A 23,042-nucleotide genomic window follows, 5' to 3' on the forward strand; every position below is an offset into this window, starting at 1 on the left:
CACAAGGAGAGGGAGAAAGATAGAAAACAGCCTCCCATCAGCCAGGGAAGGTCTCCCGGCCAAATGAATTCTGCCATAAACCTTACCAAAAAAAGGCAACAACTTCCAGTTTTCAGAGCGTATTGGGTCCAGGCGCTGGGGGAACAATGGAGCGCCTCAATCAAAGCCCACTCCAGACCCCCGGGCACCTAGTCCCACAGCACCTCTAAGCAGTGTGTGTCTCAACCAGATCCAGTCCACGGGGTGAGGGTGAACGGGAGTCGACAGCCAGGGCCAGGACTCACTGGTTCTTTCTCCTCATTTCTCTGATGGCCTGTGCCTCCCGTCCTCACATCCTGATTCTCCATGTTTATTCTTTTCTCCTTCGAGGGCTCCCTGCCCAGCACGTCGTCCCTCTGAGCTCGATTCTTGCCCAAGGTTAACATCACTCTGCGCCTGCCATCTATGGTTTGCCCAGACCCCTCCGCGAATCACCAGCATCTCCCAGCAGCCTTCCCGTCCTTCCTTCTAGCTTCCCTGATGGTGATGAACCAGAATCCCTCTGCAGGCTCCCAGGCCCCTGGAAACCAGCCAGGTTAAGGGGTAGGAGGAACCAGCTTCAACGTCTGGCTCATGGAGGTTTAAAATGAGGCCATAGGGGGGCGCCTGGGTGGCGCAGTCGGTTAAGCGTCCGACTTCAGCCAGGTCACGATCTCGCGGTCCGTGAGTTCGAGCCCCGCGTCAGGCTCTGGGCTGATGGCTCGGAGCCTGGAGCCTGTTTCCGGTTCTGTGTTTCCCTCTCTCTCTGCCCCTCCCCCGTTCATGCTCTGTCTCTCTCTGTCCCAAAAATAAATTAAAAACGTTGAAAAAAAAATTTAAAAAAAATAAAAAAAATAAAATGAGGCCATAGGAACGCGCTAAACCAGACCTTAAAAATATCCACCTGAGCGTACTCACCAAGGAAGGTAACTTTCAAGTGTTCTTCATCACAGTCTATTTATTTCTACGCCTCTCCCCGGCTTACCAGTAAGCTCTCCAAGGTGAGGGCGGTCTTATCTTGGACCCTCCACAAACTCCCAGTAGATGATTAACTCCTGCCTGATGAAGGAGTGATTGTGTTGGGCTCACACTTTTATCAAGGCTTCCACAAAAGCCCAGTAAAGTGGAAATCCAGGGTCCCTGTCTGTAGCATTGACACCATGGTTCTTTTCCAAAGTGCACCCCTCTGCCTCCCTATGTTCCCATTCGAAGTCAACCACAAGCTTCATGAAAACCGGCAGTTACAAACCTTTGCCACCCTCCCCCCTTGTCCAACTTCAATGTCAACCAGCCCCACATACAGGATCCCAATACTGGGTACTGAGCTGAGTAATTGCAAAATCCCGTGGAGGGAGGGGCCTGTCCAGACCTGGACACCCCAGGAGACCAGCCAAAGTAGATCAGGTGACAGGGGTCCTTGGAGGTGTTTGGAGGAATGGGCTCACCTAAGATCCAGAGCAGGATAAATACTACCCCAAACTACCCCAGCCTCTGGAGGTGCCAGCCTCTGGGTGGGGGCACCAGTTCCCAGGTGCTGGATTTTGTCAAACACCAAACTAGCAGCTGAGATGGGAAACTCCAGACCACGCGCAGCTCTGAGACCTCCGCTGGGTCCACCGCCGGCGCGGGCTGGGCGGAGCGCGTCGAAAGGCCACCGCTACGGGCAGAGCGGAGCGCCCGCGTTCCTCCTGGTCCCGGTGAGGGGCGGCTCCGGCCGGTAAAACGTGCTTCCCGGCGCGCGAGGAGGGGCCGCGCCCTCGGGGCCGGAGCGCAGCCCCGACGGCAGAGCCCGCTCCTGCCCGCAACTCCCCACCCCACAGCTCCCCGGGCCCAGAGGTCGGCGGCGCGCCCTGCCCCGGGCAGCCAGGGGCAAACCGAAAGTTTCGACAGTGTTTTCGTCTTACCAGTCTCTGGGCTTCTGGGCTCAGACAGTCTATTTCCTTGTTCTGCGTGGCCGCAGGGTTGGTCATCCTGCCGGCCAGAGGGGTGCCGTCTCGCACAACCGGGAAAGGCCCTCGCGAACGTCCTGGGATCCGCGATGCCCAGGGCAGCGGACGACTGTCCCCGGACACACACGGCGCGTCGCAACGGGAACTCGCCCTTCCCTAAGCAGAGGCGCGCCTCCGCCTTTCCCGGGCTCGGGCGCGGCCGGGGCGGGGCGCAGGTGGCCGGGGCCGGGCGGGTCGGGGGCGGGGGCACCCGGGGGCGGTGGAGCCGGGGCCGGCCCCCTGCGTCCCGCCCCGGAGGGTCCCCCCCACCGCCCTGCCTCCCGCGCGCGCCCCGCCCCCGAGGGTCCTTCCACCCCCGCCCCCCACCCGCGTGCGCCCCCGCCACCCCCGTCCACCCTGTGCGTCCGTCCTACTCGCCCCGCGCCCCAGCTGCGCGGTTATCAATCACCACCCAACCCCCTCCGCTCGACACCGGAAAGGCGGAGGTGGAGGGGAGGGAAAAAAAAAAAAGACCCCAGCCGGCCCGCCCACAAGCCCGCCCCGGCTGTCCGCCCAGAGTCGGGGGAGCGCGAGTTGAGAGGTTCAGGGGCCGGGGAAACAGGGGGCTTGCGGGTGGAGAGCTCGCGGGACAGGGGTCTGCTTGGGAAGGGGCCCGTGCGGGTCTGAGCGGGGGAGGGGCCCTCTGGGGAGGAGCCAGCGCGGGGCGGGGCCCTCCGGGGCGGGGCTCGAGCGGGGGGCGGGGCGGACTGCCGCCTTGGCCCCGCCCCCGCTTCCCGCGGTTCCCGCCCCGCGACGCCCTCCTGACTCGCGCCAAACTGAGCTTCTGAGTTCGCGACCACCTCGGCCCGAGCGCGGTAGCACCTGCTGGCGGGGGTACCCCGTTAACGCGTCGCCCCGACAAGGGGCCGGCTGCCGGAGCCACAAAACTGCGTCGGCCGCGCAGCAAAGAGGGCGGGTGCCAGCGGTTCGGCGCGGAGCCGGGGTCTGCCTGCACAGGCCGGGGGTCCGGCCGGGAGGGCGGTGCGAGGCAGGGGCCGAGCGGAGCGGGGTCGTCCCCGCGCCGGGATGCGCGCTGTTCGTTCCTTAAAAAGTCCTCGGGGCAGAGCAGACCTCGCCAGGCTGGGGCAGGAGCGACGGGAAGGACGCGGCGCAGGTTTTCACCGGAATGTTTCCCTGCCCTGGCCAGGCCCTGGGCCTGGGGTGCCTGGAACCTGGCTGCGCCCCTCCTCCTCTCCTGGGTCGAGGCTGCTCGGGCCCCCCTCCTGCCCAGAAGGTCCTTCTCGGAAAGACCACCTCCCCGCCTCAAAACGGGAGTTTTCAATAGAATCGCTTGGCCTAATTCTCTGCAAAGGCGGCTCCAGAAAGTCTTGCGAGACCACAGATTCACATTTCGATGTTACAGCAGCCCAATTTCCCACTCTGCCCGCCGAGCCACCGTTCTCGCCAGATGTTAGCGCGTGGCCTGTGCGCACTGACCTTCCCACGGTGGACGGACGCCCCGGAGCACCAGGCTTCAGAGGAGTGGGCTCCTAAAGGGAGGGGTTAACCCGGAGGGTGGGCGGGCACAGGGGGTACTGATGGACTAGAGGACCTGACCTGGGAGAGAGGAGGGGCGACAGAAAGAGAGGCCGAGCAGACGCTTGGACTGACCAATGTGGGAGAAATTCACCAGGCTTCAACTTTGATGAAGGCGAACTCCGCGCCAAGCTTTGATGGATGATCTTTAGGTTTGCCAAAAGACCTTTCAAAGAGTGAAACGCCTACCTTTTAATGCCTGTTTTCTTGTCATTCTGTACCTCTTTTGAAATGTTACTGTGGTACAATTCTTGATCCTTGAAAGTTACATTCATTGGAGAAAATAAACTGTTCTACATAAACAAGTGTGGAACTTACAGAATTTATCATGGAAAAAGCAATTATAATTTCGGTAGCAGCAGCAACTTCACAGGTGAGAATGATAGACGTCAGCTTGAATATTCCAAGCTGGGGAGGCAAATTCTAGAGCTACTTGCCATCCTAAACTCGATGACCACATCTCCCAGAGCAGGGCACTGTGACGGGGCAATGCCAGATGTCTGCATTCTCCCCAACCTCCAGCCACCATCCAATCTGAGTATCAGCTCCGTGAAACCGAGCAGGGAAGGGGTTAAGTGGGCTATGGAATTAAAGTCCCTGGTCCCATTCCTGGCTCTGTCACGTATTGCGGCTCGAGAGCAAGTTACTCAGCGCTGTGTCTGGAGATTCATTTGAAACATGCCAATGATAATGACAGTGCCCGCTATAGAGGGGAGGACCGAGGGTACCAACGCACAGACCCTTTTGAGCAGCCCTGCTGGTGGAAAGGTAAACCAATGCTGCTGGTCAGCCCCTCTCTTCCCATGGTCCCCAGAGTCCCCACCAAAGGTGTCCAGGACTTCCTGTCCTCCTCTACAGCAGGAAGGAAGCAGGGCAACAATGAGGGGTGCCTGGGTGGCTCAGTTGGTTGAGTGTCTGGCTCTTGATTTCTGCTCAGGTCATGATCCAGGGGTCATAGGATCGAGCCCCTAGTCAGTCTCTGCGCTAAGCATGGAGACTGCTTAAGATTCTCTCCCTCTCTCTCTCTCTCTCTCTTTCTCTCGAAAATAAATAAACATTACAAAAAATTTTAAATAAAAAAACTGGCAAGAAGACCAACAATAACATAATTTCAGGTAACAATTAATGACATCAAAAGTTTCAATCATAGGGGCGTCTGGGTGGCTCAGTCGGTTGAGCGTCCGACTTCGGCTCAGGTCATGATCTCATGGTTCGTGAGTTTGAGCCCTGCGTCAGGCTCTGTGAGGACAGCTCAGAGCCCGGAGCCTGCTTCTGCTCTCTCTCAAAACTAAATAAACATTTAAAAAAACAAAAAACACTGAGTTAAAATGGCTGAGAACGGGGATGACCAGAGAAGCTACAAGAGGGGCCAGCTGCAGAAGCCCTGGGTGGCAGGACACGGTCAGGGAGGAAGAAGCTGGCTACTTTTAGTCCTAGGGATAAACTAACAATACCAGCAGTAAAATAAGAACAGTCTGTGCACAAGAGACTTGTTACTCCACTAAGTGGGAGCACATCAGAGCAAACTGCTAACCCAACATCCTTCCAGATAGGAGACTGCTCCCTTCTGAGCGTGTCTCAATCCAGGAGTCCTATGAGACGGCCAAGTCCCAGAACCATTCCCAGCCACGGGGCGAATGTCAGAGCCTAAATTGTAAGTGGAGCCCTGAATCCATGCTTCTTGATATTATTGTGCAGACCCCGGGGCCCAAGAATAAAGTGTAAGGGGTCGCGTTGCCTTCCGTTGATTTTGATTATAAATAGGTCTCTAATGAAAAGGTCCTTCATTGAAGCCCCCTTTCCAGGCAGGTTTTTTTTTTTTTTTTTTTTTTTTAATTCTTTGCAAGGCCGCTTGTGAGGACTTAACGAGGAGCCTACAAGCTTGTTTTCGGCGAGTGCAGGAAAACATGGAAGACACAGGTACAGCTGTCAAAAGTGACATTCTGTCGAATGTCTCCCTCCAAATACACATTTCTCCCCCGTGCTCAGGGCTCGAAAGGCAGCTTGGCAGAGTAATCAACACCCTTTCCCTTGAAGAAGACAGAACTAAAACCACCTGAATGTCAGGTGAGAAGAAAGCGGACAAGAAGCCCCAGGTTTCCATCCTCAGGAAGGTCAGCGGGAGAAACCCGGGGTGTCTTTGCACGGGCTGAGCGGCATGACGGGGAGGGGGGGAATGTGCTCAGAACAGGGCGGCCGTCCGTCTGGACTGGGCCGGTGCTGCCCCAGGGTCCTTATATCAGCAGCTGTGAGGTTAGGGACGCAGGTTCAATTCCCCCCAGTTCCACAGTTTTTCGGCCAAGGTGCCGCTTCTAACAGGTGGACCCTGGATTTCTGGCCCCTTCCTGGCTGCCAGGCAGTTAGGGAGCAGCAAACGTGCAGTCGCTGGGAGCTCTGTAGCGAGGGTTCCTGAACGCTCTGGACTTTCTCGGGCATTCCTAGAAGTCGCCCTGCTCGTGATCCTCTGTGCCCCCTCAACAAAAGTTGAATGTCCAATATCTAAAAAGCAGGTCTCCGATGTACAGTAAGATTATAGTCGGGGACTTAACTTCTTAAGGGACCCCTGGGAAATGAGCCAAAGGTAAACTGATCAGTCTCACTTGGTTCTTGGAACAGCAGAAGCAGAGCTGACCGGCAAATGCCAGGACATTTAACCAACATGGCCACACCCAAACTTAGTTTACTCATCTCCATGGTGTTGGGTCTGTTGATAGGTTCACGCGCTTTGCCTCCAGCTGCGGTTTGGTTCTAAGTGTCGGAACCACAGAGACAAACCCTTCCTGGGATCCTAGCACGAAGCAGAGGGCAGACGGTGGGGGCGGGGGGTGCTCTCGGCTTCCCCTTGAGTCAGATGACTGACACGAAACCATTTTTCTAAATCAGTCACGATCAGCCGTTAACTACTGCTTTTCGTGAACACGAATTGCTACAAAATGAACGGCTCTAAATCCTTCTACAAGCAATGAGCTTGCGTTTTTGTTATGATTTCGTATGGACCCTTTTGACGAATATCAAAGAACACTTCACATTAAAAAGCCGGTTCGTGAAACGATTACCCAGACTTGCACGGCACCGTCCAGTTTACAAAGCACTTCATCTGGTGGAGGGCCAGACCCCGCTTGCCATCTGCAGAGAAAGCTGCACCCCACGGGGCAGCGAACACAGCTTGTGGGCCAGAATGCTGTCTGCCTCCAGTGGACACAAGCATGCGGGGCCGGGGGAGCTGAAAAGAAGAGTGAGCTCGTTTCTAGCATAGAAACGGCTCTTGCTTAGGGAGCACTCACCTGTGCTGGGGTGTGATACAACCACATGCTTCCTTCTCTCAGCTGCCTATGACTTGGTACTTAGCCTCTCCTCCCCCGGGAGTGGGCCCTTCCAGAATGGGAGGGTGTCCTCACCTTGGAACACGGTGGGCACTTCAGAAATGATGGGCGGGTGGGTGGATGATTCTCCCGAGAAAATGGAGGACTTTGGCAGGTTATCATTAACTCTCATAGATCCTCAGTATTTTCTATTTTTGTAGAAACTGGGAACAGAAACTCTCTCTTAAAAATGTAATGTCTTTAGGAATTTTTTTTTCCTTTAATAACCACCTAGTGCCCCGCGATTCACCACACTTCCTTTTCATCTAATAAATCCCTTTGGATTTTCTAAGGAAGGTGATGAGTTTGGGTTTTGGGCGGATGGCACTGAAGGGGCAGAAAGCCTGGTGGAGGTGTCCAGCAGGCCCATCGGCACCGTCACAAGCGTGAACCGGTTTAAGGTGGCGAGGAAGGTGAGCGCAGGCACAGAAGAGGAAAGAGGCGAGGGAAGGAATCGTGGGGCTGCGACACGCAGGGGGTGAGAGATGTGCCAGCAACAAGCCAAGACGGACGAGGGGAGGTCAGAGACACAGAGAAAGAGGCGTCTCCGGACAGCCCCGTGCATGAGCCGCCCCAGTGGGCTGGTGTGAACAGCCGTGTTACACACGGCAGACGGAGGGAGGAGAAGGGGTGAGGAAGCCTTTAATTTACAACTTGGCTACTGCATGCCGTTGTTCAAATTCTACAATTAAACATTTTTAGCGATTTGGGCAGGTGTGACAAATGGCAGATTTGCAGTCTGGGAGGAAGGAGGGATGGGGGGGAGGGCTCCGGTAGGGACACGTGTTCATTTGTCCCTCTCGGTTTGTGAGGATGGGAGAGGCTGAAAGGTGGGAGCCAAGGGAGAGTGGGGGAAAGGGTGTGGGGGTGGGGACAGGCCCGAGAGACTCTGGCCCAAAGGGTCAGGTGTCTGGACTTTGGGATTTGGCCCTGATTCTGAGCTGAATGGAGATGAGAAACCAAGTGGCCAGGAGAGGACAGATAACAGGGAGCACGATCCTGGCACAGGGACTGTGGAGCATGGGGCTGAGGGAGGAGGAACAGAAATCGAGGGCCTGCCACAGAGCTGTCTCTGGCCCAGCCAGGGCGATGCTGTTTCCACTCCCAAGCACAGAGCCCTTCCACGAGCTCCAGAAAGCCCAGGGGTGCTGTCGCAGGGTAAAGTTGGACCCACACTTAACATAATATCTGATTTATTATACTCTGGAATTAAGTTCATATCCAAAAGTGTCCAGGAATAAGTCCATAGCAATCCTGGAGGGGGAAAAAAAAAATTATCCATTTTTTCATTCCGTCTCTCAGAACTGGTGATCCTGAGGCCAGACCGGGGACGTGGGAGATCGCAGAAGCATCTCCCATGTATTGTAACCAAGGAAACGGCCACGTCCACCTCCAATGAAGTACCTCTTAGGAAAACCAGTTGTGCTTCTCGTAAGCTCAACACACGGCAAAAATCGACCAGTTATTTTCTAAGAATATTGAAAACAAAACAACCAAACTCTATTATGCATTTCTCAGCCAGATAGGGACACATTGTGAAAAATCCCTCCAAGTTAACTCTAAAGCAAAGCAAAGAATATATCTACCTATGCTCTCTGAATAGTCAATTTGAAAGGCTTTTGCTCAGAATAAATAGGGAGGTGGGAAAATACACTGTACTCTCGAGAATGGTGTTCACTAGCTAATGGAATACCCCACCGATAAGAAATAAACCAAACGCCTCACCATATACTTGGGAATAGAATATGGTGATTACATAAGCGAAGGCAATGCTTTTTCTAGGTTCTCACTCATTTATTTGGCTTGGACCTCAGTGCTCCCGCCCCTGAGTTTACCGTGCTAGAAAGGCAGAACACAATCATAATCACAGCCACGGAACACATCTTTACCCTTCAGAAATCCATCAGGCTACAGATGTGATTGACAAATGTCATTCACAGAAAAGAAGTGTGGGGAGCATAGGGCTTTATGATCTGAATTGAGGCAGTAACTACAGCAAACAGGGAAACTGAAGGGCGGGCAAGATGGATTCAAAGGTTTAAAAATCAAGCATTCCCACAAATAAGCAGCTTGACTTCAAGGAGACCTGACTTAAGGACGGACCAGAACGGCAGAAGTGAGAGCCACCTTCCACCCCAGGGTACAGAAATTCCTAAGCAGCATCCCTAAAGGCATCTTTCTAAAGAAAGGAGTAAATAACGTAGAATGAAGACCGTCTCACACACTTCCGCGTGGCATTAAAAACACAAGCCCCTACCCTGATATAAGGCTACTCCCCTCTGCACTCGAGTCCCTGAAATACAGTTCAGAGGTAAGTCATCACCTAGAGACTCCAGAAAAGTACCAGATTACGAGCGACTCCTTTATCGTCAATCTATATGAACTGTGTATCTTTACAGAAGGCTTTAACATAGAATCAGAAAGTCTTACCTTTGAAAAATGAGTATTGTAGATGAAATTCAAGGGAAGTTTAAGGAGGAGCAAAGGACAGCAGTCTGGAGAGGCATGTTTGGCACAAGAGTGGAAATTCTGGAATAACCGGAGATCATATAGCCACTCCTGACCATGTCATCTCCGAGTACCAGCAAAGAGGTCAATTACAGGCACCTTTATACCTGACATCTTGTGGGGCTGCTTGGACCCGCCTTGGCATAATGGGGGGCGGGGTTCTCTGAGCTCACTGGGGCCTTTTGAAATGCTTCTGACCAGGAGCTTTGATGCTAGGCTAGCTACTCAGATTATATCGAAGCCCCCTCCTCTTACTCCACTTCCGTGGAGACATCCAGTATCAAATGTGGGATCAGACTTTACGAGGAAACTCTAACGTGAATAGAGAGCAGGGTTTCATAACCTCGACACCAGGGACATTGGGGCCAAGTAATTCTTGGTGTGGCCTCTGTCCTGTGCCTCATAGGACGTCCAGCAGCGTCCTTGGCCTCCACACTCTAGATGCCAGGAGCACTCTCCACCCTAGCTGGGACGACCCAGAATGTCTCCAGATACTGGCAACTGTCCCCCGGGAGGCAAAACGCCCCCAGGCGAGAACCCCTGACGTACAGGGGCTTGTACCTTCACCAAAGGTGCCCACGCTCTAGAAGCACACTGACTTACCAACTGACACAGAGGAGTCGCGCTAATTGTCGTAGCAGGAAGAGCAAAGCAGTCAGCACCAGACATAGAGACGGAAGGTGGGGGCCCCCCAGGCGGGAAGTCTGAAGCTGAGACTTCAGAGGTGGCATGGTCAGGCCAAGGCCAAGGGGGTCACGGTGGAAGTGAACTGGAAGCCAGAGCCTTGCACGGAGAAGGTCCCAGAACGGGGCCTGGCTTCTCGGCCCCTCTGGCCGGGCGCCATCACAGAGGGTGAGAAGGGGCTGAAGGGTCAGGGCACCAGTAACTCCCACCCAGAGGCCACAGTGACTCCCGCAGGAAGCCCTCAAGCCTTTGCTCTGATTCCGGCCGGAATCCCCCGCTCTGCTGCTCCTTGGTGTGTGGTTCCGGGCCCTCCAGGGACTCCCCCACCCCACCCCCAGCTTCCTGTGTAGAATGGGAGGGACGCAGCCACCACGCAGGATGGCAGGTCACAGTGGGCCCCCAGGCTGGCAAGAAGGGCTTGCAGCACATTCTGTCCGTTCTTCTAAAAGCACACGGATGATTCTTCTGGCAAGATAAGGGACTCCAGAACTGCAGTTTACGTCCGGGTTTAGAGAAGCCGTGGGTAGTCCCTGTCGCTTAATTCGTTTGGCTTGAGGCTTTAATCAGCATTTTGGGAGCACTCACGGAGCTGTGCCCCTGGCAGGCAGCTGCCCCCCAGAATTCTGGCGTGGCCTCTACAGCTCTTCCCGCAGCCAAGCTTTCCATGTTCTCGGTCCTTAGACAAGTATATTTTGAATACGACTAAGTAAAAAATGAACTCATACAGACAAAGACTGGAAGGAAATACAGAATAAACAACACAGCCGGCCACTCTATTCAAGTGATGGCATCGTGGGAATTTGACTGCTTTTCAGAATACCTTTAGATATTATTAGAATGTTCTTTTTTTACATAATAGGTGAACTTTATTCAGGAAGCAGTAGAGGACCCACTGACTGCATTTGAAGAGGGAGGTAGGATTCTGTTTGAACAAAGAACCTGGGGCTACCAAACAAGTCGAAAAAATCGCCCTCATTAATTCTTTTCCAAAAATGTCTTGGCTCGTCTCACTCTTTACTCTTCGACATTAACTTGAGAGTCCACTCATCAAACGTTAAACCAGTCTTGTCCCCTAAACTGGAATTTTATTTGAGAAACCAGGTGTCTCTCTCCACTTTCTTTTTTTTTTAAACGTTTATTTATTTTTGAGATAGGGAGAGGCAGAGCATGAATGGGGGAGGGTCAGAGAGAGAGAGGGAGACACAGAATCCAAAACAGGTTCCAGGCTCTGAGCTGTCAGCACAGAGCCCGACGCGGGGCTCGAACTCACGGACCTCGAGATCATGACCTGAGCCGAAGTTGGCCACCCAACCGACTGAGCCACCCAGGCGCCCCTCTCTCCACTTTCCAATCTGATATGGCCTTCAGTATATTGTAATGGTCTTCTCCACAGAGGTCCTGCAGAGTTCCTTGTTCCTCAATACGACTTTGAACGGGCTCTGACCTTTTTGCCATAATTGAAAAAAAATCATTATCGTGGGATATGCCACTGCTGTGTGTGTGTGTGTGTGTGTGTGTGTGTGTGTGTTTAATATATCATCACAAAAGATTTCACCGAACTCTCAACATTACACTGGTTTTTTGGATTAGACGTACAAGTGGTTACAAATTCTCCCCTCTTCCCGTACTCTGCAGGTTTCTTTACCCTGTCTGAACATCAGAACTGCCGTCTTAGAACATTCCAGCAGCCCTGGTTTACTGGTCTCCTCTTAACATGGGTCCTCTAGGCTCAGGGAACTAGTAAGGACACAGCAGCTTTGTGAGTTGGTGCTTTTGCTGTCATAATACAGGCAGACTCAGAGCTTGTTAGAATTTAAATAGCATTAAAGTCGCCAATAAAGTGAGCAGAGAATCTGTGGTCAGTCACCTGCTGAACCACCTGAAAGGAAGCAAATGACACGTCTCAGAACGAGACACTCTTGGCTAAAGGCTAGAGTCTAATTCTGACCAATGAAAGACAAACAGGCAAAGCAACTTGGAGAAGGCGCAGCACTGAGGCCGGTGTGAAGTTAATTACTATTGTCAGTGTTAGAATACAATTGCTTTCTGCTGGGCGAGTCGGAAGAAGAGGAACGCACCAGCTCTGCCTGGGCGGGAAGTTTCCCTAAACTCACTGCTGGCCTTGGGCCAGTTATGCAAACCCCTCTCTGTGCCTCAGTGTCCTCATCTGTAAAATAGGAGTAACGGTGTTACCTACTTCCTATGGTTTGTAAGCAGCAAATGAGTCATTATTCGCCATCGGTATTTAAGTAAATAAAAAGCTAGCTGTGAATGAGGTGCAGGTGTTTGGTCTGTGCAGGGCACAATGTTACAAGAGAATTCAGGGGGCACAGAATCTAAATCTTATGTATCTAGTCACCATTTACCAAGGGGAATGGGAGTTAGCTCTTGTCCCAGATGAACTCCCGTTCTCCCCACTCCCCCGCTGCCTTCCGGCTCCAGGCAGCATGGCTCTGCCCTTGGCCTTCAGCTCAGAATGCACAGGCTGCACGTGACCCCTCGCGCAAGGCACTACGTAAGCTGGTTAAACCCTTAGAATCGCAGTATTAACCGGAATAGGAAGTCATGGGGCTCTGGCAGGAGCATGGGGGAATAACCAGGTTACCTTCCTAGAACAAGAGGCCCGAACTCGGCCACAGTTACTTTCTTCGAGGTACCTGTCACTTCCTACTTGCGACTCTGATCTCGATGTGCAACTGAATTTCACAGGCCAGATAAGGGGGTATGACTGTGTCTCCAAAGAGTGGTATTATGCAGGAGAAGCTCAGGGACTTCTCTTTTTGGGTCAAGGGGCTCTCCTATGGTATAGGCTTTTGAAAAAGAAATGATCTGCCATGGCGGGGCAACTAAGAGTATTAAAAAGATGAAAATATTCAGAGATTTCAGCTCTAATATTCTATGATTGTTTAAAGTATATGTCCTACATTTAGAATAAAACACCATAGAACTATCTTTGTCTTTTGAAACTTTTATCTCTGCAAGAAGGCAAAGGGGTATAGGCAGTGGAGACCAGGAGAAATCTGGGGGGAAAGGGTGGGGGAGGGGCTGTCCAACTTCTGGTGGCCACAGGAAGGGGCCTGAGCTAAATGTTCATGTTGCCTTAATACTATCCAGTAAGATAATGATAAAAAGGGACTTTAGTGAAGCCTCGAAAACAATATGCAAAGTGAAGTAAGCCAGATGCAGAAGGCCAAATATTGTATGGTCCACTTACAGGAGATCTCCGGAATGGTGAAACTCACAGACACAGAAGGTCGACTGGGGGGCACCAGGGGCTGGGGGAGGGGGACGGAGACTCAGTGTTTCATGGGGACAGAGTTTTAGTTTGGGGAAGAAGAGAAAGTTCTGGAAACGGTGATGGCCGCACCTGAAGTGTGAATGCACTTATAAACGGTTAAGTTGCGAAACTCCGTTAGGTGTATTTCACCACAACTTAAAAAATAATGGCTAGAAAAATCCTAGTTGCCCTGTTTATGCAGTATCACAAAAGGAGGAAGGAGGAGCGTCAGTGTGGAGTGTTCCCCAGAAAACAGAAGTTGGATGGTGTGAGGTCCAGCAGTCTCCACGCAAAACTGGACGCGCGAAAGGTTTGGAAATCCACGTGGAAGAAAGCTTCCAAGTATGTGACCAGTGCACGTCTGTTTTATTTAAAAAGAAAATTTTTTTTAATGTTTATTTATTTTTGAGAGAGAGAGAGAGAGACAGAGCATGAGCAGGGGAGGGACAAAGTGAGAGAGGGAGCCATAGATTCTGAAGCAGGCTCCCGGCTCTGAGCTGTCAGCACAGAGCCCGACGCGGGGCTCGAACCCACAAGCTGTGAGATCATGACCTGAACCGAAGTCGTACGCTCAACCGACTGAGCCACCCAGAAGCCCCATCGCGCACGTCTGTTTTAAAGCCATCTCCCTGCCGTGAGCTCTCCACATCTGCAGTTCACGTACATAGAAAGATTTAAGTCATCATGACCCTACGTGAATTTTCAGACACCATTGGCAAAATAAGAACACTTAGGACTGGCAGGATGGCTTTCCATGTGGACAGCTGCTAATTTAATTAAAAAGAAAAAAAAAAAGAAGGCAAGGGACGCCTGGGTGGCTCCATGGGTTAAGCGTCTGACTTTGGCTCAGGTCATGACCTCGAGGTCCGTGAGCTCAAGCCCCAACGTCGGGCTCTGTGCTGACAGCTCGGAGCCTGGAGCTGCTTCAGATTCTGTGTCTCCCTCTCTCTCTGCCCCTCCTCTGCTCACGCTCTGTCTCTCTTTCACTCTCTTAAAAATAAACAAACATAAAAAAAAAAAGTTTTTCTTTTTAAAGGCAGGCATCAGGCAGATACTGCTTGCGTTAAGTCTCACATTTAAGCCATTTTAGTCTGGGAAAGCAATGCGCAATAGTAAAAATCTGGGTTAATCAGATTCATAGAAACAGAGCGAACGGCGGGTGCCAGGGGCCGGGGGGAAGCAGACAGGGAGTCCCTTAGCTGGGACAGGGCTTCCGTTTGGGAAGATGAGAGTTCTACAAGGTACCGACTGCCACTGAACCGTAAATAGGGAATTGTACGTGAGGCATATTTCCCCACAGTAACGAATAATTTACGTTAAAGTTTTACATGAGAAGAAAATGGCCAAGTCAGCCTTGGCATGTCTTACGGCAGCCTGTCCAGCTATAAAAATGGTGTTTACGACAAGTGTGAATAAAATGCGAAACGCTACAACACACCCGTGCACACACGCACACACCCGTAACAGTCACGAGAAAATAAAAAAACCACAAAGACCCTAAGGAAATACATCGAAACAGACGCCTGGTTGTCTTCATGTCATCAGGAGGGCGCCAAAAACGTTTTGTTTCTTTTTGCTGATTTTTTTTTTTTTTTTTGATAAACACGTACTACTTTAAAAAAAAATTTTTTTTTTTTTTACGTTTATTTTTTGAGAAAGAGAGAGAGGGAGGGGCAGAGAGAGAGGGAGTGAGAGAGAATCCCAAGCAGGCTCTGTGCCATCAGCGTAGAGACTGACGTGGGGCTCCAACCCACAAACTGTGAGATCATGACCTGAGCTGCGATCAAGAGTCAGACACTCAACAGACTGTGTGTCACCAGGGGCCCTGAGCACGTACTACTTTTTAAAGGGGGGAACAATAACACAAAGTTCACTTTCTTCCATTATTTTGTTTGAAAAGAAAGGAAGGAAGAATGGAAAGAAAAACCTTTATGTCCTGTGTTCCAAGAGGCTTTCAAACCCAAGGGAGGGAACTGTAACGAATTGGGCTGGTGACCACTTCGACTTCTTCCCTGCTTTTGTGACATGGATGCCTCCGGCACGCCGGTGAGGGCCTGTGGCCGCTCTCAGAATCATATATTTTTTTAAAGTTTTAATGCTTATTCATTTATTTTTGAGAGAGAGACAGAGTGTGAGCAGGGGAGGGGCAGAGAGAGGAGACACAGAGCCTGACGTGGGGCTCGAACTCATGGACCTCGAGGTCATGACTTAAGTAGGACACTTAACCCACGGAGTCACCCACGTGCCCCCCAGAATCATATTTTTAAATGCTTAAAGCAAAGAATAGAGGGTTACAAAGGAAGTCGATTATTCTGAAATGCATTGTCAAAATGTATTTTTATTTTTTTATGATTATTGTTTTAGGTTTATTTATTTATTTTGAGAGAGACAGAGACAGCGTGAGTGGGGCAGGGGCAGAGAGAGAGAGGGAGAGAGAGAGAATCCCAAGCAGGCTCCACGCTGTCAGCACAGAGCCTGACGCGGGGCTCGAACTCACGGAGCCACGAGGATCACCACCTGCGCCGAAACCGAGAGTCGGATGCTTAACCGACCGAGCGCCCAGACGCCCCTCAAAATAGATTTTTAAATCGTGATGTGGTGTATCAGCCAGAGCTGTCATGTTAACAGAAGCACTGAGTTCAGGGGACCCTCTGGCTGGGTGCTGGGTGACTGAGAAAGGGAAGGGGCTCAGGTAACATGGGGCAGTGACCTGGGGACCCCTGGGGCTGGCTGACCGCACTCCAGGGCGTGCCCGCACCTCTGGGCGGGGTATTTTGGAGTGTGACAGGGCTCCCAGACGGGGGTTTCTGAGAGCCAGCCTGACAAACACTGGGAGCTGAGCCCTGAGGCCGTTGCTGGGAGACGCAGGGAAACAGGAAGTGGCGGGGAGGAAGGAGGGCTGGAGCTGCACAGACAGCACACAGCATTGGGAGTGCACTCGGTGACAAGAGATCGTGTCTGTCACGATGCTGGCACAGCGGGCCGTCCTCTCCCCAGCTGTCTGCAACCGCGGTGACGTGACATACAGACACCAGGGTTTCTATTGGTGACAAAGTCACAGACACCTGTGACACCACCCCAGCGTCTGGCCTGCATTCACACTGGAGGTAACGCTGTTCTTTTTTCCTGTCCAATTTCAGGGGGGTCTCTTGACATCTAACCGAAGGCCCTCGGGGGATCCGTGGACCCAAGGTTGAGGAGCTTTCTGGGTCTTTCCAGAGGTCAAATACAGTTCTTTGTCTTCTTTAATTTTGCTTTAAAGAAATCACACAACTGACCATCGACGCCAGCTTTCTTTTATGCTTTGAGAAACTAACAACAGCAACAATAATGCAACTTCGTTGTATAGATCTCTTTGTATATGTATCTTTGTATATGTCTCTGGTGTGACTGATACCGTCAACCACTCCTGCAAACAGCAGATAACAATCTTGGCGTTTTATTGATCATATTATACCTATTCGTGAATGCCACAGAAAATAAAGAAAGAGAACGCACGACCACAGTTACATCCTTGCCTGCGCTCGTGGTGGAGGTGGGTCGTTTTGGATTCCTGGCTGGTGTTCAGAGTGATTCCTGTCATGCCTCTTGCTCCCTGGGCTCGGTCGGCTCCCCCACTTTGACCGTGACCGAGGTGTCCCCGGCACCAGGTCTATGTTCCTGCTCCCGACTTCTCCGAGCTTCAGTCTACCTGCCCACAGCTGGATGTCCCAAAGGCATCTCAAACTCGTCACATCCAAAGCAGAACTGCTGTCGTCTCCTAGACTCTTTCTCTGGCGTTTCCTCTCCATGGGGGCGTGACCAGCAAGCGTCCCCTTTATCGAACGTCTCTGAGCCTCGGTTCCGCCGTCTGTAAACGAGCAGCGACAATGGCACCAACCTTACGGGGCTGTCAAAAGGACTAAAGGAGACGACACCTGCAGGGTGTGGGCGCCGAGCCTTGATGTCCTCCACGCCCCCCCACCCCCACCCCTGCTGTCGGCCTTCTTCTCAAAGACCACACTCCCCCTGCTCTGGCTTCAGTTCGGCATCAGCCGGCTGCCGTTTTCACTGCCGTCTCGGTGCCCTCCCACGGCCCCTGCCTCATACCGGTCAGGCCTCAGGGGGTCTCCCCCAAGTGACTGGTGACCCCAAACAGCCCCCCCAACGCTGCTGCCCGTGCGATCCCATTCCTTTGCTTGTTCATGGATGGAAGGCCTGCTACACATCACACACCAAGCCAACCTTGGTGTAGCAGTGACAACAGGCAGTCAACATTCCAGGGGGAAGACTGGCATTAAGTAAGTGTACAAGTAAGGAACCAGTTCTAACTGTGATACGTGCCCTGACATTGCACAGAAGTGTCCCTGCACCGTGCCAGGCTCGGGGGTTGTCAACAGGAAACGCTGGCTTTGGGCCTTCGAGGAAGTAAGAAGGGATTACAGTGACCAGGGAGCAGGTTAGCCCTCTAGCGAAACCTTTGCCGGCCTTCCCTTGGAGGAGGGGTGAAGTCCCAACTCCTCCCAGATGTCTGTCCAGCTCTCCGGGAGGTGGCCCCCGCCTCCTGCCACAGCCCCTCCCACGGCACAGACCAGTGACAGGTGAGCCTGTGGTGCCTCCTGGTGGCGACTTCGAGCCTTGGTGAGTCCATCCCCAAGTTTCTTTCTTTCTTTTTTTTTTTTTTTTTTACTAAAGCAACTTACAAAAATTTAAGCATTGGTAATCAAAGAGACCCCAACCCTCGGCTGAAGAATTTAACGACCTAATCCACGTCAGAGTTTTATTTAATATACAAGCAAGATCACTTTTTTTCTGACTTGTGCACTGAACATACGTGCATTGGTAAGTCTGTTCTTCATCTAAAGAGTTTGGGCATCTCCACCATATGGTAATGGGATTCCATCATGCTCTAGGAGGAACGGAAAAATACTGCTGCTTATTAAAGACGCTGAAAGTCAGTATTTTGTGGTTTATCTACACAATACTTGAAGAGACAAGAGGAATCGCATGGAAAGGTTTAGAGTTTTAAGCTCCTAAGGGAAATATTTTAACAATATGTATCACCCATTTTCAGATTTTTGTAATATATTAATTTCAGTGTATGATAGTTACTCTCTCAGAATAGCCAGGATAATAAGCCAAATTTAGAACGATCAAACTTAAGTCAATATTTTTTTTTAAGCACACTCTCCCCCCAATGTGGGGCTCGAACTCATGACCCCGAGATCAAGAGTCACACAGCAGGCAGGTGCCCCAAGTCAGCATTTTTTTAAAATTTTTAAATGTTTTTATTTATTTTTGAGACAGAGAGAGACAGAACATGAGCAGGGGAGGGGCAGAGAGAGAGGGAGACACAGAATCCGAAACGGGCTCCAGGCTCTGAGCTGTCAGCACAGAGCCCGACGCGGGGCTCGAACTCATGGACCATGAGATCATGACCTGAGCCGAAGTCGGACGCTCAACCGACTGAGCCACCCAGGCACCCCCCCAAGTCAGCATTTTTTTAAGGGCAAGATAAAATTTGTATTTCAGGGGTGCAGAAAATCCTCTGCTTTCCTATTTTGAACAACGAATATGATATCGGATACCTAAGAATTTTAATCATTTATTATACCCAATTTTTTATTTTTCAAATATTCAGTCTTCATTGAACACAAAAGTCTAACTCTCTGGCGTAAGAATTCCAGGCTCCATCTGTTTTAAGAAGCTTCATTTTGGGGGCATCTGGGTGGCCCAATGGGTTGAACGTCCGACTCCGGCTCAGGTCATGATCTCACAGTTCGTGGGTTCGAGCCCCGTGTCGGGCTCTGTGCTGACAGCTCGGAGCCTGGAGCCTCCTTCGGATTCTGTGTCTCCCTCTCTCTCTGCCCCTTCACCGCTCCCACTCTGTCTCTCTCCCAATGATAAATAAACATTAAAAAAAAAAAAAAAAGAAATATGCTGTCAGACTGGTCAGTTACATGACCGAAATACAATTAGCTTAGAGGTTGAAGATATTTCACAAGAAAATCAGGTACACACGCATGCACAGACACACACACGCGTGCACGCACACAGGCATACAAAGCCGGGACAGTACTGACCAGCCTACGGAGCTCCGGGTGGGCTCCAGCCCCTGGCCATCCTCTCCCACAGGGCAGGGACACTGGGGGCAGGTGGAACAAGGAGCTGGTGTGCTGCTCAGAGAAGCCCCTGGGCCCCAGCAAAGCCCTCGCTCCCTGTGTGCCCCCAGCTCTTCCTACTATGCTTCGGTCGCTGCGGGAATATAAAAGAGTCCGCATAAATTCTGTCCTTGTAAGGTTCGCCTCCGATTGCAAAGTGTCCGACTTAAGCCAGCCTCCAGTGAGGCTGGACAAAAACGAGAGCGCACAGCGTGTATCAGCTTCATCCAACGTCTGACGTGCTTTACTGGGGTTATTTCTGCCAATAGCTCCATCGGGAGAAAAGATCGCACTGTCCACCCTGATAACACTGAGGACAAGGACACCAAAGCACAGACAGAGCGGCTTGCGGGGGTCCTGCGGCTGGTGGGCAGCAGAGGCGGACCCGAACCCAGGCGTGTGGCGTCCGTGTGGATGTCGCTGCACGCGCCTCCCCGTGGGACGCTGGCCGCTGGCTCACGCAGGTGCTGTGTTTGGTCTCAGTGACGCCTCAGCAGCCCTGAAAGGTCACCGTCGCTGTTCCCGTGGCATCATGGTGAAAAGTGAGGCTTGGGGTTGAGTGATGTCCTCAAGCTGGACTGTCCATGGTCCTGACTCCCACCCCATCCCTGGCCACTGTCGGACAAATGTTTTTCCCTCTTTCTTTCTTTTTAAAAAAACTTTTTAATTACATTTAATTATTTTTGAGAGACAGAGGGAGACAGAGCATGAGCGGGAGAGGGGTGGAGAGAGACGGACACATAGACTCCAAATCAGACTCCAGGCTCTGAGCTGTCAGCACAGAGCCCGACGCGGAGCTCGAACTCACGAACCGTGAGGTCATGACCTGAGCCGAAGTCGGATGCTTAACCGACTGAGCCACCCAGGCGGCCCTGTTTTTCCCTCTTCCTTAAAACCACAGCCAGAAGGGGCCTCCAAACTCCAGCCAGCCTGGTCACTGCTCCCATCAGGAGATGTCATTATTCCAGTCTTAACAAGTGACCGAAGGCCCCGCGGCCAGGCTGACTCACCAGTGTGCCAGGACGCAGGCTTCCTAGAACACAGTGACCTCCATTTCAACAATACTGCTCTTGGCCTCCCAGCTGTGTTACAATGACAGCAAGCAGCTTTATTTGGGACATTTCAGACTTTTTCCTTTCTGTGAAACACCCAATTGAGAAATCATCCTTAGAGTATGTGTTACTTTTTCCCTTTTAGGATTAAAACTGCCCGCCGCCTTTGTCAGCTGTCCAAAAGCAGAGAAAACCCGCCCTCCCTGCTGGGCTGAGTTAAATGACTCGGTGCCCAATGTCTTCCAGACTCGCCCGGTCTTCCGCCAGAGGCTGACTCAGGCTGACTCTCGAGGCGGCTGCGTGCAACACCCCGTCAGGTGAACACATCTCGTGCATGGTGGGCATGAGGGAGACCCGGTGGGCTTCTGCTCCTCAGCAACTGTGTCCTAGGGAGCGGTGGGCTGGAGTAGCCAGCTGCGTTTCAGGAGATCGTGTTGTTTTTAATTTCTTTTTTTAAACGTTTATTTACTTTTGAGAGATGGAGAGAGAGCACAAGCAGGGGAGGGGCAGAGAGAGAGGGAGACACAGAATCCGAAGAGGGCTCCAGGCTCCGAGCTGTCAGCACAGAACCCAATGCGGGCGGGGCTCGAACTCACGGACCACGAGATCATGGCCTGAGCCAAAGTCAGACGCTTAACTGACAGCCACCCAGGCACCCCAATGTGTGTTTATTTTTTAGAGAGAGAGAGAGAGAGAGAGAGAGAGAGAGAATGAGTGGGGTAGGGGCAGAGAGAGAGGGAGACACAGAATCCAAAGCAGGCTCCGGGCTCTGAGCTGTCAGCACAGAGCCCGACGCGGGGCTCGAACCCACCAACCGCGAGATCGTGACCTGAGCCGACGTTGCATGCTCAACCGCCCCTAGATCGTGTTGTTTTTAAAAAGAGGCGTGTGTAAGCATTTATCTCAGGTGGAGCCGTCATTTCGGTGCTGAGCCCCACCTCCGCTCTCTCTCATCTACTCAGCAGGCTGTGACATTAATGTCTCACCGGGCAACTAACGCCCAGGGGACAATCTCCGGTTCGGTCCTCAAGCAGTGGCTTAGGCTTAATTCTTTCGGGAAGGTGTTCACTTCCTGATCTGAACTGAGAAAAAACACTGGCCACCGCTAGGACCAGGTAAATAAGTCATCTACAAGTCGGCAAAACCAAAGCAAAACATTCTCACACTCCCAGACGTGCTTTGACAATTGCAAGAAGAACTTCAAAGCATTCGAGAGCTTCACCTGCTACCAGTCTGTAGCCGTCAGACTCACAAAGGCTAAGAATAATCGTAGCGCTTGACCCCGCGGTGAACGCGTGGTGAGTGTAAACGCGGATGCGACCTTTCGGGAAAGCAATTTGGGAACAGGTGTCAGGCCCGCCACACATGTTTACGCTGCTTACGTTTGTCTCTGCCCATTTAACATTCCAATTTAAGGAGGCAGGTTGAGGTGCGAGAACTTACTTCTTTGTGAAGACACTTCCTGCAGTGTTATTCACAGCTGTAAACAAACAGACACAAAAACGTGTGGACAACCTCTTTGAGTCCAATCGGAAAAGACAAGCACATGATGGGATGTCCTCCGTGCTATATTCTGTGGCCGTTAAAACGTTTTTCAGAGCATTTTGATACAAGAGTTGGGCTTCTTTCTTTCCTTAGGAAAGGGAATCAAAAATGCAGTGTTTCCAAATATGCAATTGAGACTATGTTCAAAAACATCCACAGGCAAAACACACACACACACACACACAAAAACAAAAAACAAAAAACCAACCCAGAGGAAAATAAAACAAAGTGTTAACAGGTCTTATGCTTGGTCACAGTACGGGGCGTAATTTTTATTTCCTATTATTGTCTGAATTTTCCTTATTACTTCCTACGATGAACGTGTATTATAGTTAGTATAATAAATCAAACATTTCTTTTCCTCAATAATATCTATCTTTTTTGGCAATTTCGTCATTTATTCAACAAAAACCTTGTTGAGAGCCAAACATCAGGATAAATGCTGTGGGGATGATACGCTCCTAGGCCACCCCCTGGGCAAGCAGGGAGGGCTTTCTGGAGGAAGGCAGAAGGGAGTCTGGAAGGATGGTGAGTGATCGAAGACGCTGTTATTCCGCAGCTCAGCACGTCCGCATGTTTGGAGATGAGATGGGAGACAAGGCCAAGGTTTTAAATCTCTCCTGCCCGCTGGGGGGAGTCATTGAGAAGGACGGTGAGGAGGGGCATCGTGGCATGAGGTCTGTGTTTTCTGGGGATCAGGGGCACACCAGGATGAAGGCAGATTTGAGGCGGGGCCGACCCTGCAAGCAGAGAGACCAGCAGCCTGCGAGGTGACCGGAGACAGAGGAGCTCCCGCTCAGGTGGCTCTGAGCCGCGGGGACAGGCCAGAGACGCGGCAGGGGTGGCCGGCCGGCTGGGGGTGGTGAGGGCCGTCCGGTCACCAGGGGGAGATCCACGCAGGGCTCAGGGCAAGGAAGAAGGAAGCACCAGTC

The 23,042-nt window shown here is 51.8% G+C and overlaps 1 protein-coding gene across 50 annotated transcripts in view; it reads right to left on the minus strand.

Annotated features, from left to right (window-relative positions):
* The window catches only part of LRRFIP1 (LRR binding FLII interacting protein 1), a 139,691-nt gene that overhangs the window by 81,122 nt on the left and 35,527 nt on the right, over nt 1-23,042 (minus strand). For 7 of the 50 annotated variants that reach the window (XM_078450730.2, XM_078450721.2, XM_078450719.2 and 4 more), the window contains exon 1: nt 1,923-2,031. The exons of the other annotated variants lie outside the window; for them this stretch is intronic. In XM_078450730.2, coding sequence (XP_078306856.1) covers nt 1,923-1,988 — 66 coding nt within the window. In that variant the 5' untranslated portion in view covers nt 1,989-2,031. Of the gene's footprint in view, nt 1-1,922; nt 2,032-23,042 lie in introns of those variants that run through there. 50 annotated transcript variants of the gene reach the window in all.

The sequence above is a fragment of the Panthera onca genome, chromosome C1 (assembly GCF_046562875.1).
Source record: "Panthera onca isolate mPanOnc1 chromosome C1, mPanOnc1 haplotype 2, whole genome shotgun sequence".
Classification (NCBI taxonomy): Eukaryota; Metazoa; Chordata; class Mammalia; order Carnivora; family Felidae; genus Panthera; species Panthera onca.